Raw genomic sequence first — 21,659 nt, 5'->3', positions numbered from 1 at the left:
CGCGGAACAAAGTTACTTCCTGGTTATAAAAAAGCACATCCGGGTCTTTTCTAAGGTTTTCAAAGTAAAACGAAAGTACAAACGCGACAAAGAAGTTATAAAAACAATTGTTTATTTTGCGTTGCAAAGGTATTAAGACACAAAGTGAATCGTTTAAACTTTCTATCAACATCCAAGGTTAGTTAAAATCACAGTTTTATTGTGGAATCACAGTATCGTCCTGAACTCGTCGAAGATGAAACTCGGAACATGAGCTTCAACCACCTGCAGAGAAGACCAGTGAGAACCAGTTAGAACCAGAGAGAACCAGATAGAACCAGAGAGAACCAGATAGAACCAGATAGAACCAGATAGAACCAGATAGAACCAGATAGAAGCAGTTAGAAGCAGATAGAACCAGATAGAACCAGATAGAAGCAGATAGAACCAGATAGAACCAGATAGAACCAGATATAACCAGATAGAAGCAGATAGAAGCAGTTAGAAGCAGATAGAACCAGATAGAAGCAGATAGAACCAGATAGAACCAGATAGAAGCAGATAGAAGCAGATAGAACCAGAGAGAACCAGATAGAAGCAGATAGAAGCAGAGAGAACCAGAGAGAACCAGAGAGAACCAGATAGAACCAGATAGAACTAGATAGAACCAGATCACAGCACAAGTGGATCCACCTTGCGGGAGAGTTTGGTGTACTTGACGTAGTCCTCCAGGAACATCAGAGCACCGACCACCTCTGACGGCATGTCAGGAATCTTTTGACTGAAACACAGTTGAGGTCAGAGAGGTCAGAGGTCACAGACCCCACAGTGACTCTCATAGTAATACTACAGTGACTCTCACATTAATACTATAGTGACTCTCATAGTAATACTACAGTGACTCTCACATTAATACTATAGTGACTCTCATAGTAATACTACAGTGACTCTCATAGTAATACTACAGTGACTCATGGAGTTATACTATACTGACTCTCATATTAATACTACAGTGACTCTCATATTAATACTACAGTGACTCAAGGAGTAATACTACAGTACTCGAGGAGTAATACTACGGTGACTCGAGGAGTAATACTACAGTGACTCGAGGAGTAATACTACAGTGACTCGAGGAGTAATACTACGGTGACTCTCATAGTAATACTACAGTGACTCTCATAGTAATACTACAGTGACTCAAGGAGTAATACTACAGTGACTCGGGGAGTAATACTACAGTGACTCGGGGAGTAATACTACAGTGACTCTCATAGTAATACTACAGTGACTCGAGGAGTAATACTACAGTGACTCGAGGAGTAATACTACAGTGACTCGAGGAGTAATACTACAGTGACTCGGGGAGTAATACTACAGTGACTCGAGGAGTAATACTACAGTGACTCGGGGAGTAATACTACAGTGACTCGAGGAGTAATACTACAGTGACTCGAGGAGTAATACTACAGTGACTCGAGGAGTAATACTACAGTGACTCGAGGAGTAATACTACAGTGACTCTAGTCAAGTATGTACCTGGTACACTGTTCCATGATGGATCGGATGAACTGGCCAATGAGAGCCAAGAACTGCTGTGTGTATCTGGAGTGGAACTGCTTGAGCAGCGTCAACATTCCCAGAACCAGCGCCGGCCAGTCCACCGGGTCCGTGGCCTTCCTGCACGTCATGCCTGGAACACAGTCGCGGGTCACAGCGGTTCTGGAGGAGGTCGGGTCTGCTCACCTTGGTTCTTGCTGTACTGGAGTTTGGGCAGCTGAGCGACGACGAACAGGAAGTTGATGACGGGGAAGAACGGAAGCCTCTTGGTGGTGATGTAGATCTGAGGAGGACAAGAGTTGACCAGTGACCCAGTGACCTCTGCTGCAGTACAGTATGGGATCGATGAGGTCACAGGTTCAGGGTCGAAGCTTGAGATCATTGAACAACAGTTTGATGTTCGTTGAAGTGAAACACCTTCACGTCGTGGTTCGTGAACCAGTCAGATCCAGATGTGACTGAACATCGTGAGACTCAGATGGTTCTGGAGCAGAAGATAGGTTCGGTTCGGTAGAACTTTATTGATGTATTAATATTATTCTACCGAACCTGACCTAAGATGCTCCAGAGTCTCATCCTTTCATGTGAGATGAAAGCATGAACTCCACCATTTTGACTTTCCACTAACTTCAGACCCTGCATTGAGATACTTAGACGCCACTTGAGAATCGTGAGCTCGGGTGTGAGAAGTTGCTAAACTGTGTGTATTCTGCACAATAATCGATACACAATGAAGCTCCGAGTCGTGGACCTTGTTGAGAGGGTTGTGTATTCCTGCTGCCTCCACGTAGGCCGTGATCTCGTACAGGAGGGTGTTGTCCTCCTTGGGGTACGGCAGGGTGGGGTCCTGGTAGTGGGCCTCGATGTCCGCCAGCAGGGACCTGAGCAGGGACGAGGACCATGAGTGACAGCAGGATGGACCTGAGAGCGGGACCCACTTGTTGAGGTTCTCCAGGGCGGCCGACAGATGCTTGGAGTCGAACTTGCAGGAGTAGTTGAGCTCGTTGGTGATCTGCTGTCTCAGGATCTGCATCTGACCCACCTGCACACAGACCGGGGTCAGCTGGGGTCGGCGACCTGCCGCGGGTCCTACCTTCATGATGGCCTCCAGGTAGGGGCCCCAGATCTTCTGAGTCTTGGCGGCGGCGTTGGAGTAGACTTTGCTGGCGTTGGCTGGAAACCAAAGGTTTGTTAACGACCTTGACCTCTGACCCGAGTGCGTGAAGGACTGACCCACGATGCCCTGGACCGGGTTGACGGCTCCGACGATGGCCTTGAAAACGTCCACCACAGCTCTGTCCCTCAGGATGTTCTTCTGAAGCAGCGTCAGGAAGTTCTGCAGCAGAAACACATCTTTTGACTTTTTCCTCCTTCAGGAGTCGCTTTTATTTCTATTATCTCTCTTTAAATTAAATATAAAAGTGTCTTTTGAACTACAAGAAAATAACATATATATTTTTTTAATATTTAAAGATACATTTTTGATCGGAACTACAAAAAGAAATCAGACAGCTGAATATACAGTATATATATATATATATAAAATAATATTGTTTTTTAATTAGAAAAAATTAGAAAAAATTAGACTTGTTGAATAGATTCAAGATGATATTTGTGTCGTTATCATGTTATTAAGACTCATCAGTTCATGTGAGAAGCAGATGTTCGTGTGAGAAGCAGATGTTCGTGTGAGAAGCAGATGTTCGTGTGAGAAGCAGATGTTCGTGTGAGAAGCAGATGTTCGTGTGAGAAGCAGATGTTCCTGTTTCTTCATGTTCCTCTGACATCAGTGAAGGAATCGAACCTGCAACTCCTTGACGATCATGAAGCACAGCAGGCGGTCCAGCCCGTTCAGCCCGAACGTTCCCAGCGTGGTCTGGATCTCAGAGAAGAGTCTGTTGTTGGTGACTTCCTGGTGGGTCCTCAGGTCGTACCAGGTGTTCATCTGGTCCATGTAGCAGGTGATCCTGGAGGAACAACGTCAAAGTCTGGGGTCACCTGGGGTCTGTGATCTGACCCACCTCAGGATCTGACCCACCTCAGGATTCGACCCACCTCAGGATCTGACTCACCTGAGGATCTGACTCATGATCTGACTCACCTGAGGATCTGACTCACCTGAAGATCTGACTCATGATCTGACTCACCTGGGGGTCTATGATCTGGTTCACCTGGGGGTCTATGATCTGACTCACCTGGGGATCTGACTCATGATCTGACTCACCTGGGGGTCTATGATCTGACTCACCTGGGGTCAGTGATCTGACTCACCTGGGGTCAGTGATCTGACTCACCTGGGGTCAGTGATCTGACTCAGGGTCTGACTCACCTGGGGTCAGTGATCTGACTCACCTGGGGTCAGTGATCTGACTCACCTGGGGTCAGTGATCTGACTCACCTGGGGTCAGTGATCTGACTCACCTGGGGTCAGTGATCTGACTCACCTGGGGTCAGTGATCTGACTCACCTGGGGTCAGTGATCTGACTCACCTGGGGTCAGTGATCTGACTCACCTGGGGTCAGTGATCCTCAGGATCTCTCTGCACAGGCGACCGATGAACGTCGCCGACTCGTCCACGGGCGAGAACTTGGGGATGGGGATGTGTGTGGATTGATAGACGCTCTGCCAGTCCTGGATCTGAAGACGACGTTCATCACAGGTTTAACACATGTTGGACCTTTTTTTAAAGGTTGAACTTAATTTAAATGTGTAAATATTTTAAAGACAATTTTACACATTTAGTATGAAGGAGTTATAATAACAATAATTAAAAAATACACTTTTTAAATTCATTATTTTTAAATTCATCGTCTAATAAATTCATCTCAGTGCTCTGTTGGTTTGGTCTGGTTTACAACGTTTATATTGAATTTAAAAGACTATAAATTAAAGAAATGTTGAATTTAAAAGATTTATTTTTGAATTATTGGAATTAAAATATCAAACTTTATGTAAAAAATGAATTAATTTTGAAATAATTATTTTTTACTTAAATAAAAATAAATAAAATAATAAATGAAAAAAAAATGAAACTATCAACACAGAAACAAGTTAGTAATTTAATTTTTAATTTAATTTATTGTATTTGTTAATTTATTCTTTAATTTCTTCTTTATTTTATTTTTATTTTATTTTAATTTTTAATTACATTTTTTTTTTTTTTTTTTTAAATTTATTCTTTAATTTAATTTAATGTAATTTTTAATTTAATTTTTAATTTAATTTTTAATTTAATTTTTAATTTAATTTTTAATTTAATTTTTAATTTAATTTTTAATTTAATTTTTAATTTAATTTTTAATTTAATTTATTTTATTTGTTAATTTATTCTTTAATTTCTTCTTTATTTTATTTTAATTTTTAATTACATATTTTTATTTTTTTTTATTTGTTAATTTATTCTTTAATTTAATTTAATGTAATTTTTAATTTAATTTTTAATTTAATTTATTCTTTAATTTATTCTTTAATTTATTCTTTAATTTATTCTTTAATTTATTCTTTAGTTTATTCTTTAATTTATTCTTTAATTTATTTTAAAGTCATGACTATTGTGACGACAACAACAACAACAACAACAACAACAACAACAACAACACACGAGGCTCACCATGGTGCGCAGGAAGCTGTTGCACTCCTGCTCCACGTTGTAGTTGATGATGCGCGACACCTCCTCCTGCCAGATCTTCAGGCCGTAGATGCTCACGTAGTCCTGGATGTACTCGAAGGAGCGGTAGAAGCCGTCCATGGTGGCGCCCATCTCCCTCAGCTTGGGCATCAGCTCGCTGGGCTGCAGGAGTCCAGACACGTCAGACTCGACCAGACCTTCCAGACCTTCAGGACCTGCTGGACCCACCTTGGCTTTGGGGTTGAAGATCAGGCCTCGGTGCAGAGCCAGCGCCACCCTCTTCACCAGCTCCTTCCTGATGCCGTCCTCCAGCAGCTGCTTCGGATCCACCTGCGGCGTCCACAGGTCACGTCAAGGTCAGAGCTGAAGGTCACGTGGACTCACCTTGATGATCCCCACCAGGGTGGTCTTCATCATCAGGATGCCCTCGGTGAAGATGGAGATGTCGTGGGTCAGTTTGGCCACCTGAGCGTGAAGAGTTTGGTGTTTTTAGACAAATGTTTAAAAACTTTCATTGAAAGTATTTTATTACTTTGAGTATTTTAAAGAAAAACATTTTCTAGTTTTATTATAAATAAGTGAAAAAAAATGAATCAAAAAGTTTTTAAAATGAACGTAATTTTAAACAAAGACATAAATATTGTAATTACAATATTTTTACTGGTAGTTTTTTTAATTCAATATAATAGAGTCTCCAGACCAAACCAACAGAGCTCAGAGCGACTGGATCATGTGCTTCTACGTCACATGATCGTCTGTGTGTCGCATGATTGGCTGAGAGGTTGATCAGTAGCTCTGAGCTCTGTTGGTTTGGTCTGGAGACTCTATTATAACATTTATATTGAATTTAAAAAACACATTCTTGAATTATTGGAATTAGAAAATCATCTTTATGTTGTGAATTAATTTTTAAATTATTAAAAACATTTAATTCATTAAAATAAAATAAATTCAATATAGAAACAATTTAAATTGAATTATTTAAAAGTAACAATTCGATGCTAAAACATTTCCATAGAATTATTGATCAACATCCTTCATTCTTGTCACTGGTTCTGGTTCTGGTTCTGTCCGGGTCTCACCTCGTAGCGGGCGCTGAGCTGCGAGAAGTCCTTGAGTTTGTCCTTGTCCAGGCGCGTCGGGACCTCCATGATGTCGTGGATCTGAAGCTTGATGATCTTGGCCAGGCTGGTGAACATGCTCTCGGGGATGATCTGCAGGACCTGAAGGACAACATGACCTGATGAGGACACGAGGAACCTGGAGGAACCTGGAGGAACCTGGAGGAACCTGGTGGAACCTGGTGGAACCTGGAGGAACCTGGAGGAACCTGGAGGAACCTGGAGGAACCTGGAGGAACCGGGAGGAACCGGGAGGAACCAGGAGGTCGTACCTTCCGAACGTAGGCCACCAGCTCGCCCGAGTAGAACTGAGAGACGCTCAGCAGGTCGGCGCTGTTGGCCTGGTTGATGCGCAGCAGCGGGAGGTCCAGCGCAGACGCCAGCTGGAGACAGAGCAGCAGGTCAGGGCACGACCTCCAGGGTCAGGGCAGGTCAGGAGAAGTTGCTCACCTTCAGGAAAGTTGCTCGAAGCTTGGTGACCATGGACGGGTTGACCCTGATGCTCTCCTGCATGATGGACGTGAAGCTGCAGGAGACACGAGTCAAACCTCAGAAGCTTCTAACTTCATCCACCAGAGTCCATGACGACGCTCCTACCTGTCGATGATCTGCCAGGCGTACGACAGATCTCCCACGATCTCCATGGTGATGAGAACTTCCTCCTTGATGTTGATGGTGCGAATCATCTGGTGCAGGAACTTCCTGGTGTCGGCCAAGAACTGACACACCTGCAGGTTGGACTCCAGCTGGTGGAACTCTTGCACCTGAGGAGACGGAGGGTCGTTGAGTTAACCCGTGGTCAACCCGTGGTTAACCCGTGGTCAACCCGTGGTCAACCCGTGGTCAACCCGTCCTCACCTCCACCAGCGCCTGGATCAGCTGCACCGTCTTCCTTCCGGCCGCCGTCGAGTCCTCGTAGTTCAGGGACTCGATCTGTTTGGAGATCTCTCGGAACCAGGCTTGAAGGTTCTCTGAGGGAAGATGGCGGCGGGTGAGTGTGTGCTGAGAGCCCGTAGAGGCATCAACATACATTTAGATGCTTTCAATCTTTCTCTCCTGCTGCTGGAGCGTTTCTGACCAAAGGGGGCGCTGTTGCGCAAGAATTAAGATGAACTCTAAATTAATCAATTAATTTGAAATTAAATTGTTCTTTTAAGCTTTTCATCGTTTTATTTAATAATTGAATCCAATCATTTATATATTAAAGGGTTACATGTGTTTAGTTTTTTTTATATTTTCTAAATAAAAGGGTTTTTTTTACTAAAAGAGCTTGATTTTCTAATTTCAAAAACACATTTTTTAAATTCAACATTTAATTCATATTATTTTAAACTCAATATAAATGTTGGTATAATAGAGTCACCAGACAAAACCAACAGAGCACAGAGATACTGATCAAACTTTCAGCCAATCATGTGACGAACAGGCGATCATGTGACACACAGACGATCATGTGACACACAGACGATCATGTGACACACAGACGATCATGTGACACACAGGCGATCATGTGACACACAGATGATCATGTGACGCACAGGCGATCATGTGACACACAGATGATCATGTGACACACAGATGATCATGTGACACACAGGCGATCATGTGACACACAGACGATCATGTGACACACAGGCGATCATGTGACGCTCAGACGATCATGTGACACACAGACGATCATGTGACACACAGACGATCATGTGACACACAGACGATCATGTGACACACAGATGATCATGTGACGCACAGACGATCATGTGACGCACAGATGATCATGTGACGCACAGACGATCATGTGACGCACAGATGATCATGTGACGCACAGACGATCATGTGACGCACAGGCGATCATGTGACGCTCAGATGATCATGTGACACACAGACGATCATGTGACACACAGACGATCATGTGACACACAGACGATCATGTGACACACAGATGATCATGTGACGCACAGACGATCATGTGACGCACAGATGATCATGTGACGCACAGACGATCATGTGACGCACAGATGATCATGTGACACACAGACGATCATGTGACACACAGACGATCATGTGACACACAGGCGATCATGTGACACACAGACGATCATGTGACACACAGGCGATCATGTGACGCTCAGACGATCATGTGACACACAGACGATCATGTGACACACAGACGATCATGTGACGCACAGACGATCATGTGACGCACAGATGATCATGTGACACACAGACGATCATGTGACACACAGATGATCATGTGACGCACAGACGATCATGTGACGCACAGATGATCATGTGACACACAGACGATCATGTGACACACAGACGATCATGTGACACACAGACGATCATGTGACACACAGACGATCATGTGACGCTCAGACGATCATGTGACGCACAGATGATCATGTGACACACAGACGATCATGTGACACACAGACGATCATGTGACACACAGACGATCATGTGACACACAGACGATCATGTGACGCTCAGACGATCATGTGACACACAGACGATCATGTGACGCACAGACGATCATGTGACGCACAGACGATCATGTGACACACAGACGATCATGTGACACACAGACGATCATGTGACACACAGACGATCATGTGACACACAGACGATCATGTGACACACAGACGATCATGTGACACACAGACGATCATGTGACGCACAGACGATCATGTGACGCACAGACGATCATGTGACGCACAGACGATCATGTGACACACAGACGATCATGTGACACACAGACGATCATGTGACACACAGACGATCATGTGACGCACAGACGATCATGTGACACACAGACGATCATGTGACACACAGACGATCATTTGTGACACACAGACGATCATGTGACACACAGACGATCATGTGACACACAGACGATCATGTGACACACAGACGATCATGTGACACACAGACGATCATGTGACACACAGACGATCATGTGATAAGGTAGAAGCGAATGATCGAGCAAGCAGCTCTGTGCTCTGTTGGTTTTGTCTGGTGACTCCATTCTAACAAAATGTTATCATTTAAATGACTGAATTAAAAACACTGAGTTGAGAGTGAGAAAAAGGGGGCGTGGCCTCCTAATGTGGGGCGTGGCCTCCTGTGCGGGTCAGACCGTTCTTCTCGACGCGGGTCAGAGGTTTGACGCCGGAGAAGACCTCGGCGAGCTCCGTCATCCTCTCCGATCCCTCCTTCTTGTAGCTCTCCCACTGGATCTGCTTCTCCGACAGCATCTGCTTGAACATCTGGGACAGATGTGCGCTGATGAGCCAGGATTAGTCTGATGAGATGTAACGACCAGATTAAATCTGGAGGCTTCGCTAACGACACATATGTGCAGGAGCCGCGAGAGGTTGAGTCACCAGGACCTTCTTATAGCCTTCTGTAAAACCTGCTGGTAGATGATGAACATCCTCAAAGAATTCATCTCTGGAACATTAATGATCTTAAAGGTGTTGCTGATTAAAGGTTTTAATAAAACAATCATATAAATCTCCATCAAACTTTTCATTGATCTCTCTGGGTTTCAATCACAGCTCACAGCACTTTGAAGAACACCTGGTTTGAATCTGAGCAGAAACATCTGAAGATGAAAATATAACAAATATCTGAGAAGAAAATAAAGACAAATTCAGACTTTTTTTTAAAATATATACAAAATAATTGAATTTATTTTGACAAAATGTATTCAAAACAAAACATTTTGATTCAAATAAATGTTTATATTTTTTCTTATTTGTATTTTATTAATTATTTGATTTTATACTGTGTTGTTCTCAGTTTTATCTTGATCTTTAAAGTATATACTTTATTGAATATTGTTTTGATTGTTTAAGCGCTTTGTGACCCTGGTTTGGAAAAGTACTATATAAATACAAATTACTTAATTAAATCTAATTTTAATTTTCAAAGGAACCTTTGTAAGAGATGAATACATTTTTTCTACAGCATCTATTCATCTAAATAATAATGATAATAATAATAATAATAATAATAATAATCATGATAATGATAATGATAATGATAATGATAATAATAATAATAATAATAATGATGATAATAAAAATAATGATAATAATAATTATAATGATAATGTGATAATGATAATAATAATAATGATAATACAATAAAATAAAAAATAATAATAATAATAATAATAATAATAATGATAAGGATAATGGTAATAATGATGATAATAATGATGATGATAAAAATAATGATAATAATAATTATAATAATGGAAATAAACTGCAGCGAATTAAGATGTTTTTTAATGAATTCTAATCATTTCACCAACACTGATCTCAAACATGTCTTCTCTGAAGAAACTGTTTCCTTCAACTGAGAAAAATCTCTAAACTTGGGAAAATGTTGTCGGAACATGATCTGGATCTTATAATCCATGCGTTTGTTTCTTCTCGTCTGGACTATTGTAACAGTTTGTTTTCATGTCTTAACAAGAAGGATCGTCTCGCCTGCAGTTGATTCAGAATTCTGAGCCGCTCTAGTAGAAGAACTCACATTTCTCCGGTCCTTAAAACTCTTCACTGGCTTCCAGTTTCTTTCAGGATCAACTTTAAAATTCTGGTTCTTACTTTCAGATCTATTCATGGTCAGGCTCCTCCTTACATCACTGATCTGATCCAGCCTTACACCCCAGCTCGGGCTCTGAGGTCTGTGGATCAGAATCTACTTATGGTTCCACGCACACGGCTCAGGACCAGAGGAGAGAAATCTTTTCAGGCTGTTGCTCCTAAGCTTTGGAACAATCTTCTCTCTCTTTGCGCTTGATGGAGTCTACTGACTCCTTTAAGAAACATCTTAAGACGTTTCTATTTGTTCAGGCTTTTCCTTGAATTTCTCGAACTCCTGTGTTGTTCTCTGTGTTGTCTTGATCTTTGAAGTATGTACTGTTTTGAGTATTGTTTTGATTGTTAAAGCGCTTTGTGACCCTGGTCTCGAAAAGCGCTATATAAATATTACTTACTTACTTACTTACTTACTCTGTTGAAGAAAAGGTTCCAGACTCACCTCCTTCAGTGTGAACTCGAACTGAGCTGTGTCCAGCAGAAGCTGGAACAGAGTCTTGGGGTTGAACTTGGAGTCGTTGAGAACCTGATCCTTCATCTGACGCAGACGCTTGTTGTTCAGGTCGTACGCTGGAACATGAGACCATGAGAATTTTAGAACATGAGAACAAGAGACAATAAGAACACGATAAGATGAGAACACAAGACAATAAGAACATGAGAACACAAGAACATGAGAACATGAGACAATGAGAACATGAGAACACAAGAACATGAGAACACAAGAACATGAGAACACAAGAACATGAGAACACAAGAACATGAGAAGATGAGAACACAAGAACATGAGAACACAAGAACATGAGAAGATGAGAACACAAGAACATGAGAACACAAGAACACAAGAACATGAGAAGATGAGAACATGAGAAAATAAGAACACGAGACAATAAGAACATGAGAACACGAGACAATAAGAACATGAGAACATGAGAAGATGAGAACACAAGAACATGAGAACATGAGAACACAAGAACATGAGACAATGACAACATGAGAACACAAGAACATGAGAAGATGAGAACATGAGAAAATAAGAACACAAGAACATGAGAACATGAGAAAATAAGAACACGAGACAATAAGAACATGAGAACACGAGACAATAAGAACATGAGAACATGAGAACACGAGACAATAAGAACACAAGAACATGAGAACATGAGAAAATAAGAACACGAGACAATAAGAACATGAGAACACGAGACAATAAGAACACAAGAACATGAGAAGATGAGAACATGAGAAAATAAGAACACGAGACAATAAGAACATGAGAACAAGAGACAATAAGAACATGAGAACATGAGACAATAAGAACATGAGAACACGAGACAATAAGAACATGAGAACACGAGACAATAAGAACACAAGAACATGAGAAGATGAGAACATGAGAAAATAAGAACACGAGACAATAAGAACATGAGAACAAGAGACAATAAGAACATGAGAACATGAGACAATAAGAACATGAGAACACGAGACAATGAGAGCATGAGAACATGAGAACACGAGACAATAAGAACATGAGAACACGAGACAATAAGAACATGAGAACACGAGACAATAAGAACATGAGAACATGAGAACATGAGAACATGAGAACATGAGAACCTGAGCAGACTCACCAGACTCAGCACAGTGCAGCATGAGCCAGCGGATGGTGACGTTACAGTCCCTCAGACAGTTGAGCAGTTTAGGAATGTTGTCCAGAACGATCTCCTGGCGCAGGAACCCTTCCTTCAGCAGCTGCTGCACCTGCAGCCTCAGGGACTCCAGGCTGGAGGCGTAACGTGTCGACTGAACACATCAATGTTTTCTACTGTTACACTGTAATGACTGAACACAACAATGATGTTCTACTGTTACACTGTAACGACTGAACACAACAATGTTTTCTACTGTTACACTGTAATGACTGAACACAACAATGATGTTCTACTGTTACACTGTAACGACTGAACACAACAATGTTTTCTACTGTTACACTGTAACGACTGAACACAACAATGTTTTCTACTGTTACACTGTAACGACTGAACACATCAATGATGTTCTACTGTTACACTGTAACGACTGAACACATCAATGTTTTCTACTGTTACACTGTAACGACTGAACACATCAATGTTTTCTACTGTTACACTGTAACGACTGAACACATCAATGTTTTCTACTGTTACACTGTAACGACTGAACACAACAATGATGTTCTACTGTTACACTGTAACGACTGAACACATCAATGATGTTCTACTGTTACACCGTAACGACTGAACACAACAATGATGTTCTACTGTTACACTGTAACGACTGAACACATCAATGTTTTCTACTGTTACACTGTAACGACTGAACACATCAATGATGTTCTACTGTTACACTGTAACGACTGATCACATCAATGTTTTCTACTGTTACACTGTAATGACTGAACACATCAATGATGTTCTACTGTTACACTGTAACGACTGAACACATCAATGTTTTCTACTGTTACACTGTAACGACTGAACACAACAATGATGTTCTACTGTTACACTGTAACGACTGAACACATCAATGTTTTCTACTGTTACACTGTAACGACTGAACACATCAATGTTTTATACTGTTACACTGTAACGACAGAACACAACAATGATGTTCTACTGTTACACTGTAACGACTGAACACATCAATGATGTTCTACTGTTACACTGTAACGACTGAACACAACAATGATGTTCTACTGTTACACTGTAACGACTGAACACATCAATGATGTTCTACTGTTACACTGTAACGACTGAACACATCAATGATGTTCTACTGTTACACCGTAACGACTGAACACAACAATGATGTTCTACTGTTACACTGTAACGACTGAACACATCAATGTTTTCTACTGTTACACTGTAACGACTGAACACATCAATGATGTTCTACTGTTACACTGTAACGACTGAACACATCAATGATGTTCTACTGTTACACTGTAACGACTGAACACATCAATGTTTTCTACTGTTACACTGTAACGACTGAACACATCAATGATGTTCTACTGTTACACTGTAACGACTGAACACATCAATGATGTTCTACTGTTACACCGTAACGACTGAACACAACAATGATGTTCTACTGTTACACTGTAACGACTGAACACATCAATGTTTTCTACTGTTACACTGTAACGACTGAACACATCAATGATGTTCTACTGTTACACTGTAACGACTGAACACATCAATGTTTTCTACTGTTACACTGTAACGACTGAACACATCAATGTTTTCTACTGTTACACTGTAACGACTGAACACATCAATGTTTTCTACTGTTACACTGTAACGACTGAACACAACAATGATGTTCTACTGTTACACTGTAACGACTGAACACATCAATGATGTTCTACTGTTACACTGTAACGACTGAACACATCAATGTTTTCTACTGTTACACTGTAACGACTGAACACATCAATGTTTTCTACTGTTACACTGTAACGACTGAACACATCAATGTTTTCTACTGTTACACCGTAACGACTGAACACAACAATGATGTTCTACTGTTACACTGTAACGACTGAACACAACAATGATGTTCTACTGTTACACTGTAACGACTGAACACAACAATGATGTTCTACTGTTACACTGTAACGACTGAACACAACAATGATGTTCTACTGTTACACTGTAACGACTGAACACAACAATGATGTTCTACTGTTACACTGTAACGACTGAACACATCAATGTTTTCTACTGTTACACTGTAACGACTGAACACATCAATGATGTTCTACTGTTACACTGTAACGACTGAACACATCAATGTTTTCTACTGTTACACTGTAACGACTGAACACAACAATGATGTTCTACTGTTACACTGTAACGACTGAACACATCAATGTTTTCTACTGTTACACTGTAACGACTGAACACATCAATGATGTTCTACTGTTACACTGTAACGACTGAACACATCAATGTTTTCTACTGTTACACTGTAACGACTGAACACATCAATGTTTTCTACTGTTACACTGTAACAACTGAACACAACAATGATGTTCTACTGTTACACTGTAACGACTGAACACAACAATGATGTTCTACTGTTACACTGTAACAACTGAACACAACAATGATGTTCTACTGTTACACTGTAACAACTGAACACAACAATGATGTTCTACTGTTACACTGTAACGACTGAACACATCAATGATGTTCTACTGTTACACTGTAACGACTGAACACAACAATGATGTTCTACTGTTACACTGTAACGACTGAACACAACAATGATGTTCTACTGTTACACTGTAACGACTGAACACATCAATGATGTTCTACTGTTACACTGTAACGACTGAACACATCAATGTTTTCTACTGTTACACTGTAACGACTGAACACAACAATGATGTTCTACTGTTACACTGTAACTTTAGTCACATGATCAGTTGTTATTACTTCACCTGAGAAACATATGTTACATTATTACGATATTGAACCCAATAAAATGTTTTTTATTGAAATGTTTATTTTCATTTATTGTATTCAATCTTTCCTACATTGTATTATACATGTTAGTATTACACATACACATTATACATTGATTATCAAATGTTGGTATCAAAGTGTCTCCAGAGCAAAGAGCTACTGGATCATGTGTCGTCACATGATCGTCTGCGCGTCACATGATTGGCTGAAAGTTGGATCAGTAGCTCTGTGCTCTGTTGGTTTGGTCTGGAGACTCTGTTATATCAACGTTTTATTTTTATTCCATAATTGTGACACGAACATCAAACTATGGGGAAAAATGATTTTTAATTCTTTTATTCAATGATTTTTAAAGAAATAAAAAATATAAAACATTTGAAATGTGAAAGTCATTCAATCATCTTCAGACACACTAACACACACTAACACACACTAACACACACTAACACACACTAACACACACTAACACACACCAACACACACCAACACACAGTTCATCTGACGACACACTAACACACACTAACACACACCAACACACACTAACACACACTAACACACACTAACACACACCAACACACAGTTCATCTGACGACACACTAACACACAGTTCATCTGACGACACACTAACACACACTAACACACACTAACACACACCAACACACAGTTCATCTGACGACACACTAACACACACTAACACACACCAACACACACTAACACACACCAACACACAGTTCATCTGACGACACACTAACACACAGTTCATCTGACGACACACTAACACACACTAACACACACTAACACACACCAACACACAGTTCATCTGACGACACACTAACACACACTAACACACACCAACACACAGTTCATCTGACGACACACTAACACACACTAACACACACTAACACACACCAACACACACTAACACACAGTTCATCTGACGACACACTAACACACACTAACACACACTAACACACACCAACACACACTAACACACAGTTCATCTGACGACACACTAACACACACTAACACACACTAACACACACAGTTCATCTGACGACACACTAACACACAATAACACACTAACACACACTTACACACAAACACACACTAACACACACTAACACATACCAACACACAGTTCATCTGACGACACACTAACACACAGTTCATCTGACGACACACTAACACACAATAACACACTAACACACAAACACACACTAACACACACTAACACACACTAACACACACTAACACACAGTTCATCTGACGACACACTAACACACAATAACACACTAACACACACTAACCCACACTAACACACACTAACACACTAACACACACTAACACACACTAACACACAATAACACACAATAACACACAATAACACACTAACACACACTAACACACACTAACACACTAACACACACTAACACACACTAACACACACTAACACACACTAACACACTAACACACTAACACACTAACACACACTAACACACACTAACACACAATAACACACAATAACACACAATAACACACAATAACACACAATAACACACTAACACACACTAACACACACTAACACACACTAACACACTAACACACTAACACACACTAACACACACTAACACACTAACACACACTAACACACACTAACACACAATAACACACAATAACACACAATAACACACTAACACACACTAACACACACTAACACACTAACACACACTAACACACACTAACACACACTAACACACTAACACACACTAACACACACTAACACACACTAACACACACTAACACACACTAACACACTAACACACTAACACACTAACACACTAACACACACTAACACACACTAACACACACTAACACACAATAACACACAATAACACACAATAACACACTAACACACACTAACCCACACTAACACACTAACACACACTAACACACACTAACACACACTAACACACACTAACACACAGTTCATCTGACGACACACTAACACACAATAACACACTAACACACACTAACCCACACTAACACACACTAACACACTAACACACACTAACACACACTAACACACACTAACACACACTAACACACACACACACACATCAATGACGTGTCAAACCTGCTCTTTGATGTTAGTCGAGTCCAGTGTGTAGTTCAGAGCCGTCTTAGCAGCTTTGTACGGATCCCAGGCCTCGACCAGGTTCACTGTGATCCCCATGTAGATGCTGATGACCTGAGGTCAGAGGTCAATCATATACGGGTGTGAATGTGTGTACACGTGTGTGTATGTGTATGTACACATGTGTAACTGCAGCTGTGACTGTAAGTATCAACATGATTCTTAAAATAATGTCTCATTAAAATGTCATTTCATGTCAAACTCTCAAAGTACGTTCACTCACCCAGTTGTCGGGGAAATACTTGTCCACGATCTCCCTCATCTTGGCCTGTTGCGTGTGCAGGATGGACGCGCTGAAGTACAGGCACACGTACAACATGGCCGCCTGGTTGGCGAGCGCCGTGCTGCGGTGTTCAGGCAGAGGGTAGGCCGACACCTGAGACAAGACTGTTGTGGGTCCTGGTTGTGTGTCCGTGTGTGCGACTTAACCTGTTGTGTGTCGTGTGTGTGACTCAACCTGTTGTGTGTCCGTGTGTGCGACTCAACTGGTTGTGAGTCCGTGTGTGAGCGACTCAACTGGTTGTGTGTGTGCGACTCAACTGGTTGTGTGTCGGTGTGTGTGCGACTCAACCTGTTGTGTGTCCGTGTGTGTGCGACTCAACTGGTTGTGTGTCGGTGTGTGTGCGACTCAACTGGTTGTGTGTCCATGTGTGAGCGACTCAACCTGTTGTGTGTCGTGTGTGTGTGACTCAACTGGTTGTGTGTGTGTGACTCAACCTGTTGTGTGTCGTGTGTGTGTGACTCAACCTGTTGTGTGTCTGTGTGTGTGCGACTCAACTGGTTGTGTGTCCGTGTGTGCGACTCAACCTGTTATGTGTCGTGTGTGTGTGACTCAACCTGTTGTGTGTCTGTGTGTGTGCGACTCAACTGGTTGTGTGTCCGTGTGTGCGACTCAACCTGTTGTGTGTCCGTGTGTGTGCGACTCAACTGGTTGTGTGTCCGTGTGTGCGACTCAACCTGTTGTGTGTCCGTGTGTGTGCGACTCAACTGGTTGTGTGTCCGTGTGTGTGCGACTCAACTGGTGGTGTGTCCGTGTGTGAGCGACTCAACTGGTTGTGTGTCCGTGTGTGTGCGACTCAACTGGTTGTGTGTCCGTGTGTGTGCGACTCAACCTGTTGTGTGTCTGTGTGTGTGTGACTCAACCTGTTGTGTGTCTGTGTGTGCGACTCAACCTGTTGTGTGTCGTGTGTGTGTGACTCAACCTGTTGTGTGTCCGTGTGTGCGACTCAACCTGTTGTGTGTCGTGTGTGTGCGACTCAACTGGTTGTGTGTCCGTGTGTGCGACTCAACCTGTTGTGTGTCATGTGTGTGCGACTCAACTGGTTGTGTGTCCGTGTGAGCGACTCAACCTGTTGTGTGTCGTGTGTGTGCGACTCAACTGGTTGTGTGTCCGTGTGTGAGTGACTCAACTGGTTGTGTGTGTGCGACTCAACTGGTTGTGTGTCCATGTGTGCGCGACTCACCTGGTTGTGTGTCCATGTGTGTGCGACTCACACGGGTGTGTGTGTCTGTGTGCGACTCACCTGGTTGTAGATGTCGTCGGAGCGCAGCCGGCCCACCACCATGCTGACGAAGGTGCTGCTGACCGGGACTCTCTGGAAGAAGCTCTCTGGGTAGTTGACGGGTCGTTTGGCTCCAGGTTGGCTGGAGTACCCGGTGCTGCGCAGGAGTTTACAGATGTCGTCCAGGTTTGAGTCGCCAGACGATCGCGCAGCGCTGACGAGAAACATTGAATATTGAGTTGTGTTGTTGTGTTGCTGGTTGAGGCCAATATTTGTGTATTTATTAACTCATTCTTGTGTTTTGTCACTTCTTGCTGTGTTTGTGTGTTTGTTATTGTTTCAAGTCCATCTTTGTGTGTTTGTTATTGTTTCAAGTCCATCTTTGTGTATTTGTTATTGTTTCAAGTCCATCTTTGTGTGTTTGTTATTGTTTCAAGTCCATCTTTGTGTGTTTGTTATTGCTTCAAGTCCATCTTTGTGTGTTTGTTATTGTTTCAAGTCCATCTTTGTGTATTTGTTATTGTTTCAAGTCCATCTTTGTGTGTTTGTTATTGTTTCAAGTCCATCTTTGTGTGTTTGTTATTGTTTCAAGTCCATCTTTGTGTATTTGTTATTGTTTCAAGTCCATCTTGATGTTAAATGTGTTGATAAATGTGTGTAAATGTAAGAATTGTTGTGTTGGAGGAACAGCTGCGTCATGTAGTTGTGATTTTTTGTCGTGTCGAGGGGAAAGAATCTCAGGTTGTCGTGTTTAGTTATTTTGTTGTGTTTTGTTCAAATGACCTTCAAGATTGTGTTTATTTCTTGTATTCGTTTGTAACTCTCGGTTGTGTTAGAAGTTGTCGTGCTGTAGGTTGTGTTGTTGCTTCAGACACACACCTGTATCTGTAGTACGACACCAGCATCCGCTCTCTGACCTCGCCGTCGATCTTGTGGTCGATGACGAGCAACATGACGCCGTAGAGATACAGAGCTTCACACTGGAGACACACCTGGAGGTTCAGAGTGCGAACACAACTCAAGACGCACAACAGAGGAACACAATCACCAGGAGCTGCTTCCCGTCCTCGTTGAGAAGAACCGTCTCCAGCGTCTGCTGGATGTAGACGCCCTCGTGCAGGTCGTCCAGGTACCTGCGTCACATGACCCACCTCAGCCGGGACCGGAGGACGGACAGTCGTGCTCACCTGTTCAGGACCGTCGTGCTCACCTGTTCAGGTCCACGATGTACTTGTGGACGCTCTCGAAGGCCAGATAGAACCGGGACAGGATCTCGATGTTGTTCTCTCGGAACTCCTCGTCCAGGTCCTGAAGCTCAGGCTTGGCCTCCAGCTTCCCCTCGTAGTACTCCTGACCCTGCAGACACACAACCTCGTGTTTGCAACACAATCACTGCGACACAAGTGTGACGACAAAACCTCTGAAAGAGTCTGAATAATTGAATCCATGGCTTTAGTTTTATCTACTTCGATCTTTCAAACTAGATCGATGACTAGAAACAAACATCTGGAATCCATCAGGTGATCTTCTCCAGGTCCAGCTCCGGCTCACCTTGAAGTAGCTGAAGTCGCAGATGATGTCTCCGTACTTGTGCTGGTCTCTCTTGTCCTTCAGCCTGAAGACCGCCGGGATGAAGTCCGAGAGCCGGAGCAGCTCGGCGATGATGGCGTTTCCTCTGGACACGATCCTGAGGACGGCTTGACCGCACAGGTTGTTCTCTGCCAGGAAGTCCACCATGGCTGCTGGACCAGGAACCAGGACGTGGATCTGCTGCTCAGATGTTCAGGAGATTCTTGTTAGAAACATCAACAACACAATGAAACCTTCGTATTAAAACTAAAAGTGTCAAATAATTCAACTGTAATAACCACATAACAACAGTGCGTACGTTTGAAAACATCGAATATTTAATTTAAACACCAACAAACATGACATTATCGACACATTACTGTCGGATCTAGAAAGCTTTGAATCTTAAGCTAACCTTAGCATCGTTAGCATCTGTTGATCGACCACGAATCTGATCATTAAACACCGAGAAGATAGTAAATAATAATAATAAATACCAGTTGATGTTCGCACAGATTATTCCTTCTTTCCTTCCATTAACTCAAGTCTCTGTTTACTTCCTCGTGACCTGTCACGTGATTGTGCGCGGGGTGCGTTTGGTTCTAGTCAGCGGTCACACCGGAGACGAGCGGGGTCTAATGCCGCCGTGAGATAAACTAAAAAAAAGGCAAAAATATTTGCAAATCCACGTTTACTTTCTTTTAAAAAACACGTATGTTCTTGGATTCATTGATAAATTGTTATTTTATAAACCGGGGGTTTAAGACCCGCCCCTGCCGAACACCACACGCTGTTCTCAGAGGCTCCAATAGATGGCGACAAGGATCCACTGCAGCGTGTGATGCTCACGCGGAGGAAATATCCAGAGACGTTAAATCGACGGAGACTCTTGACATCATATTTAATATAATATTTAATATATATTTATATATTTAATCTCTTCCGCTGAAAATAGCCTCAGACGCGTCAACTGTTGCTTTGTGT

At 42.0% G+C, this 21,659-nt stretch overlaps 1 protein-coding gene across 1 annotated transcript; it reads right to left on the bottom strand.

Moving 5' to 3' along the window:
• Positions 1–91: 91 nt before the first annotated feature.
• On the bottom strand, positions 92–21,249 carry washc5 (WASH complex subunit 5). Its single transcript, XM_087812288.1, has 29 exons — positions 21,173–21,249; positions 20,658–20,876; positions 20,317–20,462; positions 20,155–20,239; positions 19,986–20,086; positions 19,128–19,320; positions 17,828–17,980; positions 17,545–17,658; positions 12,531–12,702; positions 11,342–11,469; positions 9,426–9,555; positions 7,148–7,260; positions 6,887–7,053; positions 6,740–6,815; positions 6,562–6,672; positions 6,251–6,391; positions 5,553–5,633; positions 5,397–5,498; positions 5,151–5,330; positions 4,053–4,177; positions 3,344–3,506; positions 2,773–2,875; positions 2,633–2,712; positions 2,478–2,581; positions 2,291–2,420; positions 1,726–1,822; positions 1,519–1,672; positions 673–760; positions 92–264 (listed from the first exon to the last, which is right to left on the bottom strand). Exons 2-29 carry the CDS (start codon positions 20,841–20,843, stop codon positions 208–210), a joined length of 3,480 nt encoding a protein of 1,159 aa, XP_087668414.1. The 5' UTR covers positions 20,844–20,876; positions 21,173–21,249; the 3' UTR covers positions 92–207.
• Between the last annotated feature and the right edge of the window lie 410 nt (positions 21,250–21,659).

This window comes from Callionymus lyra, chromosome 17 (genome assembly GCF_982586985.1).
Source record: "Callionymus lyra chromosome 17, fCalLyr1.hap1.1, whole genome shotgun sequence".
Classification (NCBI taxonomy): domain Eukaryota; kingdom Metazoa; phylum Chordata; class Actinopteri; order Syngnathiformes; family Callionymidae; genus Callionymus; species Callionymus lyra.
This window is presented reverse-complemented; position numbering and strand designations above follow the sequence as displayed.